This window comes from Branchiostoma floridae, chromosome 15, assembly GCF_000003815.2.
Source record: "Branchiostoma floridae strain S238N-H82 chromosome 15, Bfl_VNyyK, whole genome shotgun sequence".
NCBI classification, from domain to species: domain Eukaryota; kingdom Metazoa; phylum Chordata; class Leptocardii; order Amphioxiformes; family Branchiostomatidae; genus Branchiostoma; species Branchiostoma floridae.
The window spans coordinates 10,784,495-10,807,540 of record NC_049993.1 but is presented as its reverse complement, the minus strand read 5'-3'; the positions used below and the strand labels follow the sequence as shown (position 1 = coordinate 10,807,540).

The window sequence follows — 23,046 nt, the reverse complement described above, 5'->3', positions numbered from 1 at the left end:
CTACTTGCGCATCCTATTCCTATGACCAAGGTATGACCAAAGTATGACCAAGGTATGGCCAAGGTATGACCAAGGTATGACCAAGGTATGGCCAAGGTATGACCAAGGTATGACCAATATATGACCAAGGTATGACCAAGGTATGACCAAGGTATGACCAAGGTATGGCCAAGGTATAGCCAAGGTATGACCAAGGTATGACCAAGGTATGACCAAGGTATGGCCAAGGTATAGCCAAGGTATGGCCAAGGTATGGCCAATGTATGACCAATATATGGCCAAGGTATGACCAAGGTATGACCGAGGTATGACCAAGGTATGACCAAGGTATGGCCAAGGTATGACCAAGGTATGACCAAGGTATGACCAAGGTATAGCCAACGTATGGCCAAGGTATGACCAAGGTATGACCAAGGTATGACCAAGGTATGACCAATATATGACCAAGGTATGGCCAAGCTATGACCAAGGTATGACCAAGGTATGACCAAGGTATGACCAAGGTATGACCAAGGTATGGCCAAGGTATGACCAAGGTATGGCCAAGGTATCGCCTAGCTATGACCAAGGTATGACAAAGGTATGGCCAAGGTATGGCCAAGGTATGACCAAGGTATGACCAATATATGACCAAGTTATGACCAAGGTATGACCAAATTATGACCAAGGTATGACCAAGGTATGACCAAGGTATGACCAAGGTATGACAGAAGTTTGACCAAGGTATGGCCAAGGTATGACCAAGCTATGACCAAGGTATGACCAAGGTATGACCAAGGTATGACCAAGGTATGACCAAGGTATGGCCAAGGTATGACCAAGTTATGGCCAAGGTATGGCCAAGGTATGACCAAGGTATGACCAAGGTATGGCCAAGGTGTGGCCAAGGTATGGCTAAGGTATGACCAAGGTATGACCAAGGTATGACCAAGGTATAGCCAAGGTATGGCCAAGGTATGGCCAAGGTATGGCCAAGGTATGGCCAAGGTATGACCAAGGTATGACCAAGGTATGACCAAGGTATGACCAAGGTATGACCAATGTATGGCCAAGGTATGACCAAGGTATGATCAAGGTATGGCCAAGGTATGGCCAAGGTATGACCAAGGTATGAGTCTATGACCAAGGTATGACCTTGAAGGTATGACCAAGGTATGACCAACTCTCGCCACAGCTGATTCAAGTAAATAAACCTCACCTTTGACCCAGTTTCACTCCTGTAGCCATCCGCTGGACCCAACAACTCAGATCTATCACTACGCCATCAAAACTGGTCAACTGAAGAAATTTTGAACAAAATATGAAAGATCAGACCCTAGTTGTCACTTCTAGCAAAAAAAACCTCAAGGTTGGGCAAACATTTCCAAAGAAAAGAAGGATTTTCAAAGGCTTTAAGTAGGAACTATAGTCGTTTTTTGCTCCCTACCACGCAACTCAACTGTGACGTCAGCCCTACAACCACACGTACGACTTGCAGGTCAAAGTTCATGGACACGGACTGCTTTATCGTAAACATAGGGGTGTACTCTATGTCAACACGCCGAGAAAACCACTTAAACGCAGAATTTGTACTTATTATAATTATAAAACACTTCTCTTTGCTGGCTGGGAGGGCTTTGGAATTCACCAAGTTTCACATTTTCAGCTGGCTCACCTATTGTCATGAGTAATAGAAATGAATCCGTCAGAAAATCTCAACATTAAAGACAAATTTATTTTAAGGTTTAATTATAACGCTTTCATGACTGTAGAAGCTACATGTTAAGAACACATTGTTGCTGCTGACGAGAGGTCGCATTACGGATCAGAAGCTGACTAATGAGGAAGTCACGAAAACAGATTGGAACCCAAAACTCATCAGTCTGTGTGATTTGATATCCGGAGTTTCAGGGTTTCGGTAGGTTATAAGAAATGTGACGGAAGTGCATGGAATAGGGAGTTTCGTCGTTAATATCTGCATTTAATGAAGATACTATTGTGACAGGCTGAGACGCTTTGCTGTACACACAAGTACACACACACACACAAACATACACACACAAGCACGCATGCACACACACATACACACACGCACGCACGCACGCACGCACATACATAAACACACACATACTAACACGCACACTCACTCACTCACACACTGACACACACTGACATACCGTGACAAAACGAACTTCAAACGAACAATGACCCATCCAGTTGTTTGATCGTCTGAGGGATCAAATGTAAATATTTACCTGTCTCCACACGTTATAAAGGTTACTTTAGGTTATAGGGTGATTTCCTTGTCGGGCCTATTCTGAAAACACCTAACGCCGAAAAACGCTATTAAACAGTCGTTCTCGGGTTACGAGTTAATTCTTTGTCAGCAAATTGCTTATAGAATCTGATGATTGGGTAGAGAAGCCTTTCATCAACTTTAAATGTACGAAATTGTTCTTGTCCATTTCCATTTCCATTTAGAAAACGATCTCGGAATGCCTTAGTCCGAACAGCTGGTTGCTATGAAAGGCTACGAACTTTGAAACCAACCTAACAAACAACAACAACAACAATTTTTATGTAGCTCCGTAATGGCCTACCAAAATCCCTACCAAAAGGTTCAAAACAAGTTGTTTGGGTTTACTCTAGGTTTATCTTTCTGGGTTTACTCTAGGTTTCTATTGTTCTGAATTCTAACTTCTGGCACGAGAAGGGTTTTGATAATAATCGGAAACTCGAGCCGGTGTTGACTGGACTTCCCGTGAACTTCCGTGAAGTTTCGCACGTCCACCCTCATGCACAGTCAGCAGCTCCACGGGCAGGGCACGCCGACAAGTGTCTAAGGCATTATGTTAAGTCTTAGCGAATCAGCGAATACATTGTCCTTTTTTCTGGTCTTCAATCGGAGGTTGGTGGGGAACTTCTGATTGTGACCTTTGCCACATTTTCTCCGGAAAGAAAACGGGCACATGAGAAGGTCCCAATTTCCCCCACCCGTGACCTCTGCTTGGACCCCACTTATGGTTCGTTGCCAGCCAACCTTTAACAAAGGTTCAATGCCACCTTACTGTCAGATGGCCGTGACCGCACGTACAACAGCTACACCACATACTAACTGGAATAGTTCATTTCGGGCTATTCTGGGGCGTTACAAGTAAACAATTTTGAACAAAATCGTATCTTTTTGTATCCGAAACTGTTTCCAAGTCCTTCATTTGATCGTTTATATGCTTGCTTACATCAAAAAGAATGTTTTTAACATCTGAGCCCATATATCAAACTTGTGGCTGAGCCATAGGGTGTTTAAACCTATTGACCATATTGGTAATACAGCTGTAATGGATCCTTAGCCAGCACAATTGTCGATAAATACTAATCGCTCCACAAAAATTCTGACGAAATTCAAACGGTCTCACCAGGGGCTAAGATTAGTAACGTAGGGCTATTAAGAAAATGCATAACTCCCATACCCCATGCATACCCGCTCAAACAATGACTTATAAGTCGACAAAATTAATCTTCGCCGTGCCAGTAAGAAAGAGTGATAAACGCTGACAGTGTTGACTAGAAGGATTTGCATAGTATTACAGTAATCCGTCAACTCAGCGATTTAGCTGAGTGAAATCTCGGGGACTCCCAAAGCCAAGCCTTCTCAGAAGGCCGGGAATCTTGGAATCGCCCCCTGCGCACCGTCCCAGTAGCAAGCGTGGTCACATGACGTGACTTCCGGTGTAGCGGGTATAAGAGGGCGCGCCAAGAGGCGGCAGCCAGAGTGTTGCCCTGTAGTCGGACAGACTCCAAGATCGTGACACAGAACTTTCCCTTCGTCGTACCTGACTCCACGGATCTTCAGACGATCAAATAGGTAAGTCAGCGTCTTTTCTTGATAAAAGTGAACTATTTTAGCTAATCCGTCAACGGTCTTCTAACTTTAATAAGTTGACCCAATTTAGCACGTACCTTCGTTTCATAGACCAAACAAAGTCAATGATCAATATTTAAGTGCACTGGGCGGTCTGTTTTGTGCCAGCCATACGATGTCTTATCAAGTCTACGTATATTGCATACCCATATTTATCTTATAAACATCAATTTTTGTCCCGGGATCCAGTTTTGCTTTAGTTATGACCGTCGTACCTACACTTATTTTATGATCAGGCGATCTGACGTGTTGTTTAATCGGAGGACTAATCAACTGATTGTAAAAGCTTGGTGACGCACAAAGTCCAGTTGTGGTGTCCCGCCACTAGTAGTACTAGTGGCCATTGTTTCAAAATGATCCTCACGAGCCATAGCTGTCTTGGAACGGAATGTGACGTAAACCAAGGGCCGGGGATACAACTGGGAAATGTCTGCCAACTTCTTGTTTCCGGTTCGTTTCGGATTAATGTTAGAGAACGGAGTTTTTTGTCTCGTGGTGACCTACTTACGAGGACACCAGGAAATGGATTCAATGTCAAACTTGATTAAGCTTAAATTATGGAAGTAATATGTCAACAGTCAGCTTTGTATAACCTTCAACGTCTCCTTCGTATAACTGTTGTCACTATGAGATCCTATGGCCCGTGTTTAAAAGAGCTTTTGTAAAATTGGATTGTGAACTTCCGGGCTTTTTCGGATGAATTTCGCTCCAATCATATCCCAGTCAAACGGCAAATGTGTTACAGGTTTTGTGAATGTGAACGGCCCACATTCGATTTGGGAAGCTTTATAAAGTGTTTCAAACCACCTGAGACGGTATTCCCCATACTCGGAAAATGGACTGTCCCATGACGGGTTATCATGACGATCACAGTTCTCAGATGGTATATGTTGGTGGCGCTTTACGTTACTTGGAAGTGCGCCGTAGTTTCAAGTCCGGATACCAGACCCCAGCTTAAATCTTGATCTCAATGATATGTTTCTTAGGGTCTAACTCTGTAGTAAGTACTCTAACTCGGGGTACCAACTGTAGCATTTCCTTAGGGCCATGTTGACCCTAGAGCCGGGGATTTGGGGCTGTATAGGCCCTGGAAACTGTCTGGCATCCAGGTTAACCAATAACCATTGTACGAAAATTGCGATAATATCTGTCTTGAAAAAGTGCTGACACATCTTTAATTTTGTTCTCCCCAGACATGAGGTGCATGTTTCGCCTGCTGGTGTTGGCGGCGGTGATTGCCGTCCTGACCGTGCCGTCTGACGGCTGGCGGCGGCGGAGAAGGAGACGTGCCCCGCCGCCACCTCCTCCTCCCGTCCACTGCCAAGTAGGGGGGTGGTCTCCCTGGTCCACATGTTCCAGGTAACAATTCCTTTGACAGTAACGTCTGTAACGGTCACGATTTTCCCAACCAACCTCTGCTTGGAGAGTAGCTAAGCTTACCATATCTATCATATTTACATGTAAGCAAATGCAGTCGTTTTCTTATGGGTAATGCACTAGTAACTGGCATAGAAACCAAATCATACAATTTTTTTACCATTTTCTTAATGATGTCGATTCCACGTTATGTCGGTGAATTGATTAATACATCATTGGAATAAATGTCGGTGAATTGATTAATACATCATTAGAATAAATGTGGGAACGAATTAATGAATCAGTGAATGATAAGAGGTAACGAAAATGAATATTTTCATGATATATGTTATGATGTGGTGTTTGCTCAGATCTTGTGAGGGCGGCAACCAGGCCCGGACCCGCGCCATTACCCGGCATCCCGCGCACGGCGGAAGGGCGTGTCCCACTCTGCGCCAATCACGAGCCTGCAATCTGCAGACTTGTCCCATCGACTGCATTGTGGGAACGTTTGGGAACTGGACACGGTGCGACCCCTGTGAGAGGAAGGAGGTACAGCCGTTTTCTTTTCTACCACTATTCTTCCTTTTCTCCCTGTTTCGGGTCATGACCGGGAAAGTTTGATAGAATGAAATTAACGTCTAAAGCTAAACACCTATAACGATAATATTGTTCTTCAGTCAATGTTCTTGACATTTCTCTATATATGTGTTGAATATAACTACCTGCGAGACGACACTAGATCGAATATTTTCATGCTCTGTTTTTGTTTTTGCTATGGATCGTCTAAACGTCTCAGACTTTTAAGTTGGGTCACTGTACTTGCTATCCTCGTATCATCTTCACTGATGTTTTTCTTTGTTCTTTCCCCGTCGCCAGGAGCGGGACCGGCTGGTGCTCAGGCCCACCCAGTTTAAGGGGCACGGTTGTCCCGCCGACCTGCACGAGACCCGCCCCTGCGTCACGAACGAGCCCTGCCCGCCTAAGGACAGCTGTAGGGAGAACGAGTTCACATGCCAAAACAGTAAGCTTCGTTCATACCCTTTTTGTGCAATGATGGTACTAAAACAAAATATAAAGCAAGAGGGAAGATAGATTTAGCACTTCTACTAGGCAACAATTACAAGATTATACCAGAGCAGTAAACAAATCATAAATGAAGAAATTGAAAAAAGACAGTACAGGCCACCACAGGGTGAATTCTTTCACGGCGGGTACCAGGGTTTCGCTCCCTCCTGCAGTACTGTCAACTTAAAATATAAACAAAAAATTGGAAGATACCTCATGCTGTGTTTGTACTTGTGTACGAGAGAGATTGTTGGCAGTCAAGAAACTTTAGTACATATAGTGTGTGTTCGTGTTAGTTCGTGGTCTTTGTGTATAGCGCCCCCTAGTAACACTTTGCCGTAGTGCATAGCGTAAGCACCTGCTAACTCATCTCAGTAAGCTTCGTTCATAACTCGTGGTGTGTTTGTGTGCGAGAGAGATAGTTGGAACTTCGAAGTCAAGAAACTTAAGTACACGTAGCGCCTTGTTTGTTCGTGGTCTTTTCAGACAACGCCCCCTAAGAACACGTTGCCGTAGTGCATACAATAAGCACCTGTTAACCCCCCCCCCCCTCCCTCTTCAGTGCGGTGCATCCCGCAGCTCCAGACGTGCAATGGTGATAACGACTGTGGGGACTTCTCCGACGAGCGGCAGTGTGACCGGATCTTTGACGTGTGTGACGGACAGGACTTCGACGCCATCCCCAACATTGCGTTCGCTGGCAGCGGGTGAGTGTCAACGACTTGAAATAGATGATAGAGTTGTTTTGGTAGTCATACTTTAACATAATTATAGTATATAGAGAGAGCCGGAACTCTCAAAAAGGCTAGCCTAGAGAAGAAAAAAGGAAACGTGGGATAGACAGTGTTCTTTGATGAATAGGCAACACGAAGGAGCAAGTTCTATAAGTTGACAATAACAATGGATTTTTCTTGCTAAGCTCCATTGCTAACGCATGGTTTCCATGGTAACAGGTACAACATCCTGTCAGGAGAGGTTGCCGGGAAGGTTCTGGAGAACAGACTGTACGGCGGCACGTGTAACACTGTCTACAGCGGAGACCACGGCAAGAGCTTCCGCCTCCCCGAAAACCTGCAGAACTACCGCTTCCAAGTAAGCATAATGTTCTTCTTATTGGGCGTTAACAGTCATGATGCCTATTACGTATATACGTAATCTTATCATTCCATGATGTAGAGAACCATCTTTGCTATAGTCTATGTTTTCTGAGTCTTGATAATCCAAGAGGAGGAGGGTTCCTCCGCTATAGATTTCCTCCAAGAAAGAATGAGACATCGTAACAAGCCACTGATAAATCTCCCACAGCTCCTTTAGGCTAACCTCACATTCCCAAACCGGGGCCCGGTCAGGCTGTTTGTGGAAACGAAAAATAGAAATGTATGCGTAAAAATGTAAACTTAGAAATTAATGTCCATGCTTCTCTTCTTTAAGTCTTGTGTAGTTTTGCGTCTTTTATATCATACTATTCGTTTTGTAAATGTGACGAAAGCCTTACAAGACTTCATCTTCGTCCTCAGGTTCTCGCTGATAACTCCTTCGCGGCCACGGCGTACAACAGCGCGGAGGAATATTACCGCGAGACGAGGTCCAACTCCCAGCGGAACGTGAAGGTTGGCGGGTCGGGCAGCTTCTTCGTCATCAAGGCGAGTGGCGGTGTGTCGCACAGCCAGTCCCGCATGACTCACGAAGTCATCGAGTCCGCGCAGAAAATAGACTCCAAGTACTTCAAAGGTCAGTTCGCATAGTACTTGCTAAGATTTTCTGTCTCACCCCTGTTGCATCGTTGATTTTCGTCTTTCATTACTCAAGTCTTCATGGAAGCTGCGTTGGTAGTAATCTTTGTTGGTAGTAATCAAAGTGCAATGCTAAACTTTACTACAACACAAATGTATACATGAATCAAATTTTAAACGACAAGTGTCGCCTTCTTCAGGATCAATACTGATGACCAATCACTTCAGAACTTAAACTCGCGAGAGTTACATACACGTGATCTTATCAACACGTGACGATAACAATTGGTCGAAAGTGCCAGGAAGTTTATAACTCCCACCGTCTCTGTTCAGTGATGGCTGGAGTGCCCTGATGTAAATAGCCACCTTTATACATCTTAGCTCTTAGTCAAATCTGTTATTACTGGTATTTTTTCTGTCGTGTCGGGGTTCATGACTCTTACTTTCAACTTGACTCCGCAGTGGTGAACACCGTCGAGCTGGCTCAGTTCAAGATGCGCAGAAACGGACTAAACCCATCCGACATTTTCCTGCGGCGAATGAAGGACTTACCTGTGTACTACAACTACCTGGACTACAGGTAAACGGTTCGATTCCTTAATTTAGCCAACCAGCTCAGTGATAGACCTAACGGTTGTCAACCTTACCGATGCATGCGAAACGCGTTGTCACTAGCAATGAAATTTGATTGTTCCAGGGTCTATACTATCAAAGTTTACCCCCAGAATTAAAAAGTGTGCCATTATCATAAATCTATTTCCTTTCCTTTTTCTAATTTTAGCTTCCTTATTGAGGACTTCGGCACGCACTACTTTTCCTCGGGCAGTCTGGGTGGACAGTATGAGTACGTTTACCGGTACAGCAGGGCTGACTTGTCACATTCTGGTGAGTATATGTTACTCCGCACATATTCTAACAAAACAAGTGTACCAACGGTTGAACCGACCAGAACACATATACTTACTAAAGTACTATGAAGACTGCTTCTTTTCCCTTAGTCTGAACGTTAGATTTGCATGATTATACATTCATACATACATGATAGTGGTGGTGTAACCAAAGAATATGACATCATACATGTATATCTCAAAGTCTAAGACGAACGTCATTGTTTCAGGTCTCACCGAGGAGGAGCAGAAATCGTGTCTGAGTGCCGAAGCTAAGGCCTCATTCTTCAGCTTCTCCGGCAGCAGCAGCGGCAGCAGGTGCAAAGAAAACGCGCTTTCCCAGAGGAACAGCGGTGAGAGAACCTAGAATGTCTATGAAACCTCAGTTCCATTGATCGCATGGTAGTCATTTATCAGGCTGGAAAGTGTGACAATATGGCGACAAGCCAAATTTCAAATACTAGCTCTTGTTGCTTGTAGTAGTGTAGTAGTTTACTTACTTACTTGGGCCCTTTGTTCCGGTCGGAACATAGGCCTCCGATGATGATCCTAGTGTAGTAGTAGGAATACACAAAAGCTATCATGATGGAAAAAAAACTCTTGCTTTTTGGAACGACCGTTTAAAACTCTTATTTGAAATGTTTATTGTCGTTCTACAGGAAGTTTCACCCTGTCGGCGTCCGAGTCCTTCTCCCATGTGAAGGGCGGCTCGTCTGAGTCTGCCGGCCAGCTGGCCTTCGCTAACGGTCCCAACCCGCAAAAGTACGAGGCGTGGATCCAGGACGTCAAGCGGAACCCTGCCATCATCAGCTATGAGGTACAAACTCATTGCTAGGAACACTGACATGGCATTGGGTGTTTCCATCAGTTATAGATATAAAGAGCCGATCGCGACGTCACAAACATGTTGGTTGGATAAGTAGATCCACTATAGTGCACCGTGAGTCTAATACATTATCATGAAAACTCAACTCACGGTGTTGGTAGTAATCATAGTACAACGCTAAACTTTATTCCAACACAGACCAAAATTAAAAACTCAACTATGTTGGTAGCAATCATGCTATGTATGCTAGTATGTACATGTTCGATGCACACACCGTATATGGGCACGCCAATGCCTATACATTATCTGTTCCTTAGATCACGCCCATCTCTGAACTCCTGGTCGGCATCCCGTACGCGGACATCAAGCGGCGGAACATGGAGAAGGCTCTGGTGGAGTACCTGCACTTCTACCACTCCTGCAAGTGTAACTCCTGCCAGAACAACGGCCAGGCCATCATGATCGGCACGGAGTGCGTCTGCGTCTGCAAGGCGGGAACCTACGGGATCTCTTGCGAACTGGGCACGCAGGTGGATAACGTCGGTAAGTGTGCGCAGTTTGACTGTATACCGACATCATTCAATTTAGAACGGACAATAGCAAAAAACTGCTTGCGTTTGCTCACAACTTTACCTGTATTTCCTTAGCCTCGTGACTTGTAAGTCCCAGACCTGCGCCTATGAGGACGTCCTTTGCTAGTCGCATAATTGCAAGACAAACACATTTTCTCCCCGCGTAATCATGTGTAATGCTCTACAAAAGAGAGAATGTACTGTAACAGACTGAAACGTTCAACAAGTATATTATGTCAATATACGTACCATTTACACCGATATTCCTGTAGTCATAGACCCCGGAAAAGCTTAGGAGAATTTTATTGTACTTTTTGCTTTGTCATATAATCATAGTTGCCATACTTTGTACAGTGCACAACTGTCGTGCAATAAAGTTCATTCATTCATTATAGAATGTGTATCTACCAAAAGGTATAAAGAATGTAGGAAAGTCGTGATAGTGTCCTTATCATTTCTTCTTGTGTCGTTTTTGTTAGGTACTGCTGTTCACGGGAATTGGGCGTGCTGGGGCTCCTGGGCGCCGTGCAGTAAGTCCTGCGGGTCGGGACAGCGGGTCCGCCGCCGAACCTGCAGCAACCCCACCCCCCGGAACAACGGTCAGACCTGCCCCGGACAGGACTCCGAGACAGAGACCTGTAACTCACAGCCATGCCTGAGTAAGTCTTGTGTGAACAGTGGTCTTCGTACATACTGCGTATGAAAGCTTTATTTGGTATTTACCATTCAATTTGATTTTGATATGGGTAAATGATACTTATAACAGAAGACAATGCAAATGCATATTTCCACTTTCTCTTTGCTAAAAAAAACTTTGTTTGGTATTAACCAGTCGTTTTGATATAAGCATGATAGGTGCATGGTGCTTATAACATAAATCAGTGCGAAACGTCTCTCGTCTTATATATACAGATGGTCTTATAAGTTATATGTTCTCTATAGCAACTTTTCTACACCTGTTCGATCACTCATTTATTCTACGTTTTGTCTAAGATACAGTTTACACTTCAAATTAAGTCTGCTTAACTTGCTAATGGAAGTCACTGCACTGACCATGTTTTCTAATTTTCGTGTTGTCTCGTTCTGTCCACAGCACAATGCCAGCCGGGGTACTACTCCCGTACCGGGTACGCGCCCTGCAGGGCATGTCCAGCCGGCGCCTTCCAGACCCTGCCCGGCCAGAAGTCATGCCTGGACTGCCCCCGCGGGACAACCACCGGCCGATCCGCATCAGTCCTGTTCGAACACTGTGTTGAAGGTTAATATACCTTTCTCACAACCACCCAACCCACTAAAATCCCACTAAACCCTTGATAAATCCACCCCCAATAAAGCCACCCATAAAATTAACTAAATTAATACCTTTAGACCTAAGCAAAGTAATATCCTTTAAAATGATGCCATGATTCACTAACATTGGAGACACAAGGACTGTTTCCATCAAATTGCTTCTTTTACATATATTCTCATCTACCATTCCAAACTTTTGTCAAATTAAAATGATGATCGTTTAAGAAATGATTTTAGTAAGCGCCTTCGCAAGAAATTGTAAAATCTGTATAGTATGTTCGTACTAATATTAGCCGATTATTGTTGATTCCCATCACCATAAAAGATATTCATACCCTCCAATCACTCTTATTTCTCACGCAATGTGTGTTAAAATGTAGTAAATCCACTTTCAAAAACGTAAATGAAATAGACACTGTTCGCGGATTGGTGAAATGGTGAATTTTCTAACCCCTTGTAGATGATGAATCAGAAGACACACACTCAGTCGGCGTCCACGGTTCGCGTGGTTCCCATGGACACGCCGGGTCAGCAGAGGGGTCACGACCTGGGTCACGACCTGGGTCCAGGCCAGATAGGACGGGAGGCTTTGGCTCAAGAGGCACTAATGCTAGCTATAGTGATGGGGCAAGTGCGGTATCTAGTGGCTCGGCTGGTAGAGGAGTAGTTGAAACAGACAGGGTTAGGGACACGGTTAGGATACCAGAAGAAGAAGATGAAGAAACCGTTAGGATACCAGATGAGGATAGGGTTAGGGATACTGTTAGGATACCTGAAGAAGATGAGGACACGGTGAGGATATCAGATGAGGATAGGGTTAGGGATACTGTTAGGATACCAGGTGAAGACAGGGTTAGGGACACAGTTAGGATACCATATGAAGAGGAGGATGATCCAACAGAGCCACCATCCACCAATCCCCGTCGACACCACCACGGATCGTCTTCGGCATCCTCCGGAGGCGGTCGGCAACATGCCGAAGAGGACCCGGAACCTGCCGACGGTAATGAGAGAAGTACCGAATCTCCAACGGAGAGTGAATCTGCTGCTGCTGCCTTACCAGCTCGTCCTGGTGCTGAAACGTCATCAACTGATGCTGACACGTCACCAGCTGATCCTGATGACGTCATCTCAAGCGTTCTAGACACCTGGAGAAACAACGATGATGACTACTATGATTATTAGTGAATAGTGAGACTCCATTGTCCATTGAAGAACTGGAATAGTCTATCTATAGTACTTACTGTAGACTTGAATAGTAAAACTTTCTTAAGTATTCACCAACACTATGCTTGTACAGCTATTCTTGCCATGTGAGATGAAGATTTATTTTCTTCCAAGCAAACTGATATGTTGATTGACTGAGGGGAATTTTGTTCCCTATCAAAAAAACGGTGAACTATGCAAAGCTCTTTTTTTACGTACAAGGTTGATATTTATATGAAAGCCACTCAGAATTTTGTTAAAAGTGTTTGTACTTGTCTATTTGCCTAAATGTTACCATGCAATTTATTGCTTTATGATTTTATTATGTTGAAGTTGTTTTGACAGTTGAATATCCCTTTGTATGTTTTAAGATGGTGTCTAGAAATGTCATGTTTGATACACTAAAATGAATTCCTCCTAGCCTATCAAATACTAGTACATGAGTGAATTTTCATCGTATCTAAGGAAATGCACACTGCCATATGATGTCTTCATATCTTACAAGTCATGAGCCTCTTCATGAAGATACATTTGTATAACCCATTTGCAATGGTTTGTTTTTGTTACAATCCTTTCCATGATTTTGCGATACGGTTACTATATTTGTTAACGGTGCACTTCAGAGTCAATAAGGTCAATGGCAGTGATTAACATTCTACGTTTTATAAATAAACTCTGACATAAAAACAAATGGTGCACTAAGGTGGTAACTTTTTTAAGGTTCTGTGTTCATTTCTCTTTTGTAATTATTTCTGTAAGTTGTAGATAACGTGTGTGATCGGTTTTGAATTGCGTCATGTTTCTATGACATTAGCCGAGATAAGGCCAGAAGGATAGGATGAAAATTTAACCATGAAAGCAAGTATACATAGAACCTATAGTGTCTAGATAAAATACAAAACAAATAGATTAGCTGTTTTTCATTAAAGTACGTGCATATGTATATGCCACACGTATCTGATTATTGGCCTAACCAGTATAATGGTACCCAGACAACACCTTTGTAAGATGAAACAGGAAGACAAATCCAGCGGAACAAAAAAGAGAAGTAGCAGTAGTAGTGTACGGCTTGTTTGTAATCGTTTCGGTATGCCTAATTCCTAGTCCTTAAAAGGTTTAATATACATTGCAGATGTAGCGTTATTGAATATTCAACTGCATGTATACTGACCCTAGCTATATGACCTTGATACGAACCGACGGCGGTAGATATATGTCTCATTCTCATATGGATGGTGTATATTAATTAGATCCAGCCATTTGATTGATACATCGACCAGCGCCCCTGTTGTCAGGAGGTCGGACACACGCTGTAACGAGGTGATCAAATTGAAGGACACAAGGACAGCGTGTCCATTAGCTTAGAATTACTCTACCAAGGAGATTCACCTCTTAGTGTAAATAGGGTCAAAGTAAGCGTCAAGGGAGCCCCCCCCCCCCACACACACACACAGACACACACACAGACACACACACAGACACACACACCACGTCTCCAAATTAAGTCATTTTAAATAGTCAGCCTGTCCCATGCGTGACAAATCAAACAGCCTGCGACGTAGGATTACTTATTACCTCAATGAATGTTTTATTATCGCCATGAAATATTCATGAAGGTTATATCTAACTCAATGATGTATATGTAATGGAGATTATAGTTTCAGTAGTGTTTGTGTGTCTGTCTTTTATAAAGATAACTAAGGGACGGCTGAATAGATTGGTTTCATACATGGTGTGATGTGACGAAAGCTGGAAACTATTACATTGTTGGCCCCTAGCGGCTTCCCTTGCATTGGTATTGCAGCTGAACTTCTGCGTTTGATATCTCTGGACATATTACAGCTATTGTGACAATTTTCGGATGAAAGATAGCTCTTGCGCTTGGGAAGAAGTGACTTACGTTTGGGCCTCTTAGCAGCTAGTTATAGAATTGCAGGTGCGTTTCTGTCAAACATTTCCTAAGAGAATAACTCAAGAAAGGACTAACGAATTTTCATGATTTTTGGTGCTTAGACAAGTTGTACAAAACGAAATATACATTATGCAAAAAAAGGAGATATTTGCACAATTATTGAGAAGACTCTATCATAGCATTTTTTCTATATCTCCCCCTAACATTTTTTTTTCGAACTGCAGGGGCATTTCCCGAGGAGGATAACTAAAGAAAGGAATGACGGATTTCCATCATTTTACTCTGATTCGAACAGGTCCTTTCGATTCAAGAGTAACGACACTCCGGTGCAGTCGAATGCTCTTTGAATTACCACTCCTCTCTCTCTCTCTTGAGGGAATACCATACTATCTGCATTTTTTCATATCTACTTTATTCTACACTTACAACATACTCAATTAGATACATTTACTATGCAAATAAGCACTTTATTTGCATAGCTAATGATGAAATTCTATAATTCCATTGTGTTCCGTAACTGGACTGGAATAAATGTAACACATGCAATTCATGGCAGGCGGAACATAAACAAATACCAAACATGAAGATGAGTAACTGGTGGAAATGAGGTCGCCAAATTCTATGTCTTTCACAAGGGTAGAATTTTTCAACAGGTACTTAAAATTTGTCTCACGTACTGATACTCTACTTATCATATATAAAGAAAGCTTAGTGAAAATGGAGTACAATCTATTTTGCGTCGAACAATTGTGAAAGCTCTCGTGCATGTACGTGACAAAAATATTAATCGGACGATGGCGCAGAAGCAAATCCGATTAGGTTTTGATAGCAATAAAATCATATAGATATGAATATTATTTATCATATATATCATATCAAGAGAATCTTTCCAAAAACCAGATATATTGCATAACTCTTGAAGTATGAAAAAGGATCACAGAGCCAACCGTGCACCCCCGCAAAATATCGTACAGTCCATTATGATTACCGGAAAAGTCAGGTAAGGCCAGACACCGTCCCCGTACAGTTGCCCTTTTGTTCCCTTTTGACACACTGTTTTAGTCTTTACCTTCTACCCCCTACCACAAACATATACCCTATAACAGATCTCGGATGGCGATGTCAAACTTCAACAGGAGGCGAGCGATCCCGCTCTTGGTGTCGTTTGTGGCAGGCATGGTGACTCAGGTGTTCTTTAACACGTATGAAGTCAGCATGTTTGAAGGCTGGCCTGCCATCACGCCATACTCCTGTCCGGTAAGGTTTCGGGTGGTCGGGAACTGTTCGTGCCATGATCTGCAGTCTCAGCTGTCCACATGCCAGCAGACAAAGTTTGTCACACAGTGAGTACTTATTGGATATGACTGACCTCTTTTTTACAACCTATTAATTGCTCTTTTGCATGCCCCATTGCCCACATGGAAGCTAATAATTTATTTATGGCTACCCACCTGGTGGAATCAGGGTCCTGAGTATCGACCAACCACGTTTGTCATGACATGTTGTCTACAGAGTGACACACAGAACTTAAAGGGTTATCATGACCAACTCGAGAAGCGTGTCAATGTAATAGTAACGTCCCATGAAGTAAAACTCCACTGACACCTTGCAGCAGTGCACCCACACGTATTGTCTATTGTCCAAAATTTTAGATCGACCCACTCACCTCACGTACCGCCTCCGTGCACAGGACGTTGTCTGAACGATGAACAATCTCTACACATCTCCGTCATAAATCATGGGCCATGGTTAATGATCTGTGACAGATATGTGCTCTAAAAGTGCCCAATGTTCAACTGCCAGCTACAGTGCTAAGGCAGCCATTTTGTTCCATGTGTTACCGCCGGGAGCTTTGTATTGAAATCCATGGTTAATGATCTGTGAGAGATATGTGCTCTAAAAAAACTAGGGTATGTAAAAACCCAATGTTCAACTGCCAGCTACAGTGCTAAGGCAGCCATCTTGTTCCATGTGTTACCGCCGGGAGCTTTGTATCAAAGGGGAGGGTGACACGTTGATTGCATTGCAGCATTGATGATTAGAAATAATGTAACTAGAGTACCTTCGCCAAATGATGTTAACGTTTTCAAGTGACGTATCACGTGTCTATCGTTGATTATGAAAATAATTATGTATTAGTTTCCCTCAGCTGATAAGCATTTGTAGGGACGACCCTTAAGACTAATCAAATGATATAAGTTGATCATATTCTCTACCTAAAGAAACAATCGTCACTGGAAATACCATTCACTTCCTTGCCAACGCTGGAACATGCAGTCACATATAGTGTAGCACTTTGGTCTGGACAAAGCAAAGTAAGTTCAATAAGTAAGCTAGTCTATGGGATTCTTCTTTCAAGAACAGTAAACTGTCAATGTTACGTATACATCTGTATACCGTAGCTCTTGTGTAATATTTATATCGGTTATATTGCGTCCAATCATACAGGTTCAAGTCCTGTCACGTCCCGATACAGAAGACGAAGACTGGCGTCAAGGGTCCAAAGAAAATATTTTTGGACTGTGGAGCCAATGTTGCATCCAGCGTGCAGCTTTTCAGGTAACCGACACCTGTTGTGTAGTGTACCGTAGCTTGGCCTCAGCTTTGAAACTTTACGCGGATCTGACTTTCTTCACCTGCGCCCCAGGTATTGCATTACGTTGTTCATTGTTATCACGAGTTCTCTCTTTGTCGCATGCAGAATGCAGGTTAACATACCGGTTAGCCCCGACCGTGTTCATTACATCACCACTCGCTCGTATTCCCGACAATGGTTGTGTTTACCATTCAACACATCTAAACGTGTGAATGAGTAACGCGTCACATGTTGATGAAATCATTTTTTTGTATCGCAAACAAAAGACCTGCAGGACGTACGCGTGAATACGGCCAAACGGCCGGAATGTCGCGAGGCTGTAACCATGTATATAAAACACACATGCCATGTTCATGATTGCAGAGAAACATACCCAGGCGGCCATGATTACGTCATTCATTCGTTCGAGCTCGACGAGAGACTGCAGCCGTACTTCGCTCCGTACTCCAACCACGAGCTTCACTGTCCCACGGCGGTCTCCGATACAGATGGTAATGTATGATTGGAGAAGAAAAAAATGATAGTAGACTAAAGGCCCCCTCTCACTTGACGTGCGGCACGCTTGCGGCATTGCTGCGTTCGAAAACGCAGATGTACCGCCACGGAACCTAGAAGTGCCGCAAGCAAACCTAGAGGTGCCGCAAGCAAACCTAGAAGTGCCGCAAGCAAGCGCGACGTTTTTTAAAAAGTTTAAAAATAACGCAAGTGGCAAGATGCCGCAACAGTGCCGAAACAGTGCCGCAACGGTGCCGCAACGGTGCCGCAACGGTGCCGCAACAGTGCCGCCACCATGCCCCAAACAGTATCAAGGATATATTTTGCCTATTTTACACCAAGAATCAAAAGTAAACATCCTTTTATCACCGAAAAACTATTTTAGATGCATTTCTAATAATTTTACAGCGGTTTTCGATCCAGTTAAAACACTGCGAATTCCAGAAAACTTACCTTGTATCCGTATTCAGAGTTAACTTAAAAATACATCTTTTGATTTATTTAATGGAAAGTAGGTCAGTATTTTATACTTGAAAACAAAAAATAAGTACATGTAACTGGTTTATCGATTAACATACGGATGTAGAGATAAAGGTTATCGTACAACGTTCAAAAAGAAATTATTTATGTTGGATGATAACGAGTTTGCGTTTGCGTTATAACGTTACAAGCTAATCATTGCTGGTAGCCTGCCACCGATAAAATACAAAGTTGCAGTCATTCAGACCCACGGGCCATATTTTTCTCACTTTTTACATATATGATAGACTTAGACATCAATAGGCTGGCAAGCCATCCGCCGACAATGAAAATACTCAGCGTCATACAAAAAAAGTATGAAATATCAAACATTTTCATTTTAGAAATTTGCAAAATTGGTGAATAAACATATAAACATACATAATTACACATAACGTTACATGGTGCAAAACGTACACATCGAGTGAAATCTGGTATATAGTTCGTGTCCGTTCATTAGGGTCATTTCCTTTACTGTAAAAGTCTTTCAATGTTATTTATAGCATATGTACCATATAATTCATTATCATAAGGGAAATCTTTTCATTATAAATCTCATTTTGGGGCATTCTCATCATTTTACGGTGATTTTTCATAAATTGACAACGCTGCAATTGTCAATATAACATGTTCATTTAGTCTAGAAACGCAACAGTGCCGCACGTCAGTGTGAGTGCAAGACAAAATCGGCGAAATTAACACAACAGTGCCGCAGTGAACGAACGCAGCAATGCCGCAAGCGTGCCCCACGTCAAGTGAGAGGGGGCCTTAAGGGGCACATTCGTCTCAGGTTATGCGTACGGCAGCAATTTTGAGGACATTCTCCTGAGACAGTTTTAGATATCTTGTCGTGGAAAACATTAGTCATTACCATAGATTCTGCAGGGCCTGCATGGGGGGATGATGTCAACACTGAATGGTAAATTGAGGTGGACGGTGACCAACCGTCTGCAACCCTTAACGGTAAATTTAGGACAACCCACAATGCTTAACGGTAAAGTTAGGAAGACCGGTAACGTTTAGATAACGTTAAATTCATAATGAGGGCTGGCAACGCATAGCGGTAAATTTAGGAGGGCCAACAACGGTTACTTGGAAAGGTTTAGAAAAGCGTTCATTTGACTCTTTTATTGTGCTTATACGGGAGTGCAGCTGGCAAAATTAAAAGTAGTCGACGGACACCAACACAACCGGACCAGGCGCTCTGTTGTGATTTCAAGTTGGGGCAACCCTAAAAAGTCTTTAATGAAACCTCCAGTGTTTGGCTGTCTCCTTTCGAGAAGGAAGTAAATATTGACCGAATGCGTCTGTTAAAACTGCTGTCATATTAACTGATTATTCTCAGCTGTCGATATGCTGTTCTACACGCCCGCCTTTTGTACACACGGTGTCAGGATGTTCATGGCATTCTCAAGACCAGTATAAACCTCCCACCTCCAACCTCTTTTGCAATACGACCGACGTCATTTCTAAGTCTAGGGCTTATCATTACCTCCATGAAAAAATGGAGGTATGGTTTTGAGTGTGTCTGTCTGTGTGTCTGTGTGTGTGTTTGTGTTTCCGGATATTTGTGGACATCATAACTTGAGAACCTCTTGATGGACTACGATGATATTTGGTATGTGGGTAGGGGTTGGGAAGACGAAGGTCAAGGTCAATTTTGGACCCCCTGGTGTGTGACCTTGGTACTGCAGCGCAACTTCCGGTTTTGCTATCTCGGTGTTCTGAACATGCTATGGTCAAGATTTTTGAGTATTAGATAGCTCTTGTGCTCAGGAAAAAATGACATAAGTTTAGGACCCCTAGCGTCTAGTTTTGGGATAGCAGGGGCATTTTTGTCAAAAACTTCTGACGAGGATAACTCAAGAAGGGAACAACGGATTTTCATGATTTTTGGTATGTAGGTACCTTAGACAATGTTGTACAAGATAAAATACTAATTATGCAAAATAGGAGTACATTTGCATAATTAATAAGAATATTCTATCATAGCAGTTTTTTTCAATGTATCTCTTGTCCCGTACGTGATATGGTCGTGACATTTGGGTGGTAGATAGCTTTTAGCGTCATGACAAAGTGGGGCAATTTTCAGTCCCCTAACATTCAATTGTAGAACTGCAGGGGCGTTTTTGTCAAGACACTCCAAAGAGGATAACTGCAGAATGGAACGGCGGATTGCCTGCATTTTAGGTATGCAGGTAGCTTAGGCAAAGATGTTCATAATGATATGCATTTTATGCAAATAAGGACTTAATTTGCATAATTAATGAGGAAATCGTATAATTCCAGTGTTTGCAATAACTGGACTTCGATAAATGTAACACTTGTTAATTATAATCGGTGGAACATATACAGATGAGGAACTTACTACATATTTCTTCTTATTACATATTTTGTCTTACTACATATTGTCTAATGCTGAGTCGACCTTGCTTCAGGAGAGATGACGGCGTTTTCTGAATCGGCCTGGTCTCCAGACAAGGGGAAGAACAACGGCGTGGACATGCAGTGGGGAGGGGGGTCTCTGTTCGTTAGCGAAGCCGAGAAGAAGGACACTGACACAGGAGGCAACAGAAAACTGTCTCACCGTAAAACAGTGCCAACGGTAGATCTGTCCCGATGGATACGGTCTAACTTTGCAGTTGAAGACGACATAGGTACGACTAGCTATTGTTATGTGTTAAAAACTTTTGAAGAAGACTATGTGCGCCTTTCATGAAAGAGAAATAGACGAAATCTTCAGCCCCTACTTTCTATATTTATATGCATCTCTATCATCCTCTTGAATTCACCAGCCAGTTAATGTATATCAATGGTAACACAATCTATTGAATGTGTATACAGTTAAACATATGTTGATATCTTACTGATATCGAATTCTTAATGGGCTATATTTAGCTCATGAATTTAAGTCATGTTAAAGATGCTATATCCAGTTTATTTGACTGGTATAACGTGACATAAAATTGGGAAATTCCTTGCACAGTGCACTGGTGAATACCCAAACTAACTACATGGCTTGTGCATACAATCTGTACGTGTGTATTTTTGATGATATATGAATGAATAGTACATTTCGTATCCGGGGCCCGGCCGAGCTGTTTGTGGAAACTAAAGATTTATGCCAATGAAAATGCACAAAGCATGCTGTTGAATTAATTTTGTTCCTTGTTGTGTTTTTGTTGTCTTCTATGTAATACTGTTCGTTCCTCAACCCTGCCCGGTCCGGCCCCTTTGTGAAAATGTGACGTTAGCCTAAGTAGGAGTGCAGCACACAAATGTATGTTCTATTTTGTAGTGTTCAAGCTCGATGTTGAAGGAGCAGAGTACGGCATTCTGAAGAAGATGCTGAAAGAAGACACGTTTCGCTTCATTGACAAGTAGGTATTTATATCATATAGCTGCATTTTGGGTATAAAATGGTTACCGTATTAACTTGGTATACCGTACTATGGCCTATAACAAAATTCCACAGACCAAAAATCTTAAGAATAGGGGAAAAACCAATTCCAGATCTTTTAAATCTTGCTACATACTCAACACAATCACATGGCATTCCCGTGAAAATATACTCAGGCGTCCCCTTCATAGCACGTCACCGGAACGTACTGCGCCTGCGCGAAAAGTATAGACATGCTAAACCTTGCTAAACCCCCGGTTTACTAAAGGGCCGCATATAAGAAAGTACGTGCGTATATAAGGGTAAAACTCCGTGTACGTTTTACATGAAACCATGTCTCTAACATATACTGTGCAACAAGCGGGATTTCAATGCAACGTTGACCAAATCAAGCCCCAAACCTCCTGGTCTCGCACAGGCGCAGTACGCTCCCGGTGACGTGCTCCCCTTCATCATTTGCTCTGTAAAGACATAACGGGAATATACAGTAGGTCCGACATTCTCCTATTAAATTTTAGTGTGTTCCAACCTCTAGTAAGAGAATCTAATACTTGTTTGGCGTTGTCTACCCTGCAGGTTTTACGGTGAGTTCCACCCCTGGCAGCCTACTGGACTAAGCAGCAGCGAGAAGAGCCAGCTGATGGTCGAGCTGACGGAGAAGAAGATCACGCAACTGTCGTGGGCAGCAGAGGTGCAAGACTACCAGGATATTGAGGAGTTGCACGATTCTAAGGTAAAAAAAAATCATCCATGTAAAAGTCTAAAACTGTGAGTCTATCCTGGGATATTGGGTTCGACTCCTTTTTCGAAGAGAGTGGAAGACGAAATTTAAGATCGCACTTTTTCTATTATGTGTGGGTTTTGTGATGTTAGAAGGAGAACTGTTTTGTCAGTGAATGTGAAGGAGGTTGGGGGTGAATTTTATGGCCTCTTCAAACAGCTCTTTTATTTCGTGCATGTAGAAAGAGCAGTTTGACATAAAATGTGTTTCGTCTTCCACCACGTTTGACGTACATTGTTTGCACGTTCTTTCACACATCAAACATTTGCACATCGGCATTTGCTCGTGACCGAGCATAAAGTTCATGTCAGACCAGCCTCAGTTACTGTCTGAAACATTTGCACATATCTTGCTAAATAGGCATTTTCAACTGCCTGTGGCGACTATGGATCCCTTCTAAATGATTATGATTTGTGCACGTTTAAGAATCTATTTGTGTTTTCTCAGGCCCCAGATGGAACCAGCGTACGGCTGGGACATGTTACCGTCGTGCGGTTCGTAGCC

General features: G+C 42.9%; 2 protein-coding genes across 2 annotated transcripts in view; both read left to right on the top strand.

Moving 5' to 3' along the window:
* The first annotated feature begins 3,695 nt into the window (after positions 1-3,695).
* Positions 3,696-13,530, top strand: LOC118431870 (complement component C6-like). The gene is made up of 15 exons (XM_035843277.1): positions 3,696-3,844; positions 5,095-5,260; positions 5,629-5,809; positions 6,137-6,281; positions 6,888-7,032; positions 7,279-7,417; positions 7,843-8,056; positions 8,521-8,638; positions 8,840-8,943; positions 9,176-9,298; positions 9,605-9,762; positions 10,089-10,314; positions 10,823-11,002; positions 11,437-11,601; positions 12,094-13,530. The coding sequence occupies exons 2-15, from the start codon at positions 5,097-5,099 to the stop codon at positions 12,816-12,818; spliced, it is 2,787 nt and encodes a 928-aa protein (XP_035699170.1). The 5' UTR covers positions 3,696-3,844; positions 5,095-5,096; the 3' UTR covers positions 12,819-13,530.
* A 1,617-nt stretch (positions 13,531-15,147) lies between these two features.
* Positions 15,148-23,046, top strand: part of LOC118431472 — a gene marked incomplete in the record, with an annotated part of 12,843 nt that continues 4,944 nt past the window's right edge. Inside the window, 7 exon segments of the mRNA XM_035842713.1 lie at positions 15,148-16,094; positions 17,200-17,310; positions 17,711-17,838; positions 20,800-21,018; positions 21,660-21,741; positions 22,338-22,494; positions 22,990-23,007. Coding sequence (XP_035698606.1) covers positions 15,865-16,094; positions 17,200-17,310; positions 17,711-17,838; positions 20,800-21,018; positions 21,660-21,741; positions 22,338-22,494; positions 22,990-23,007 — 945 coding nt within the window.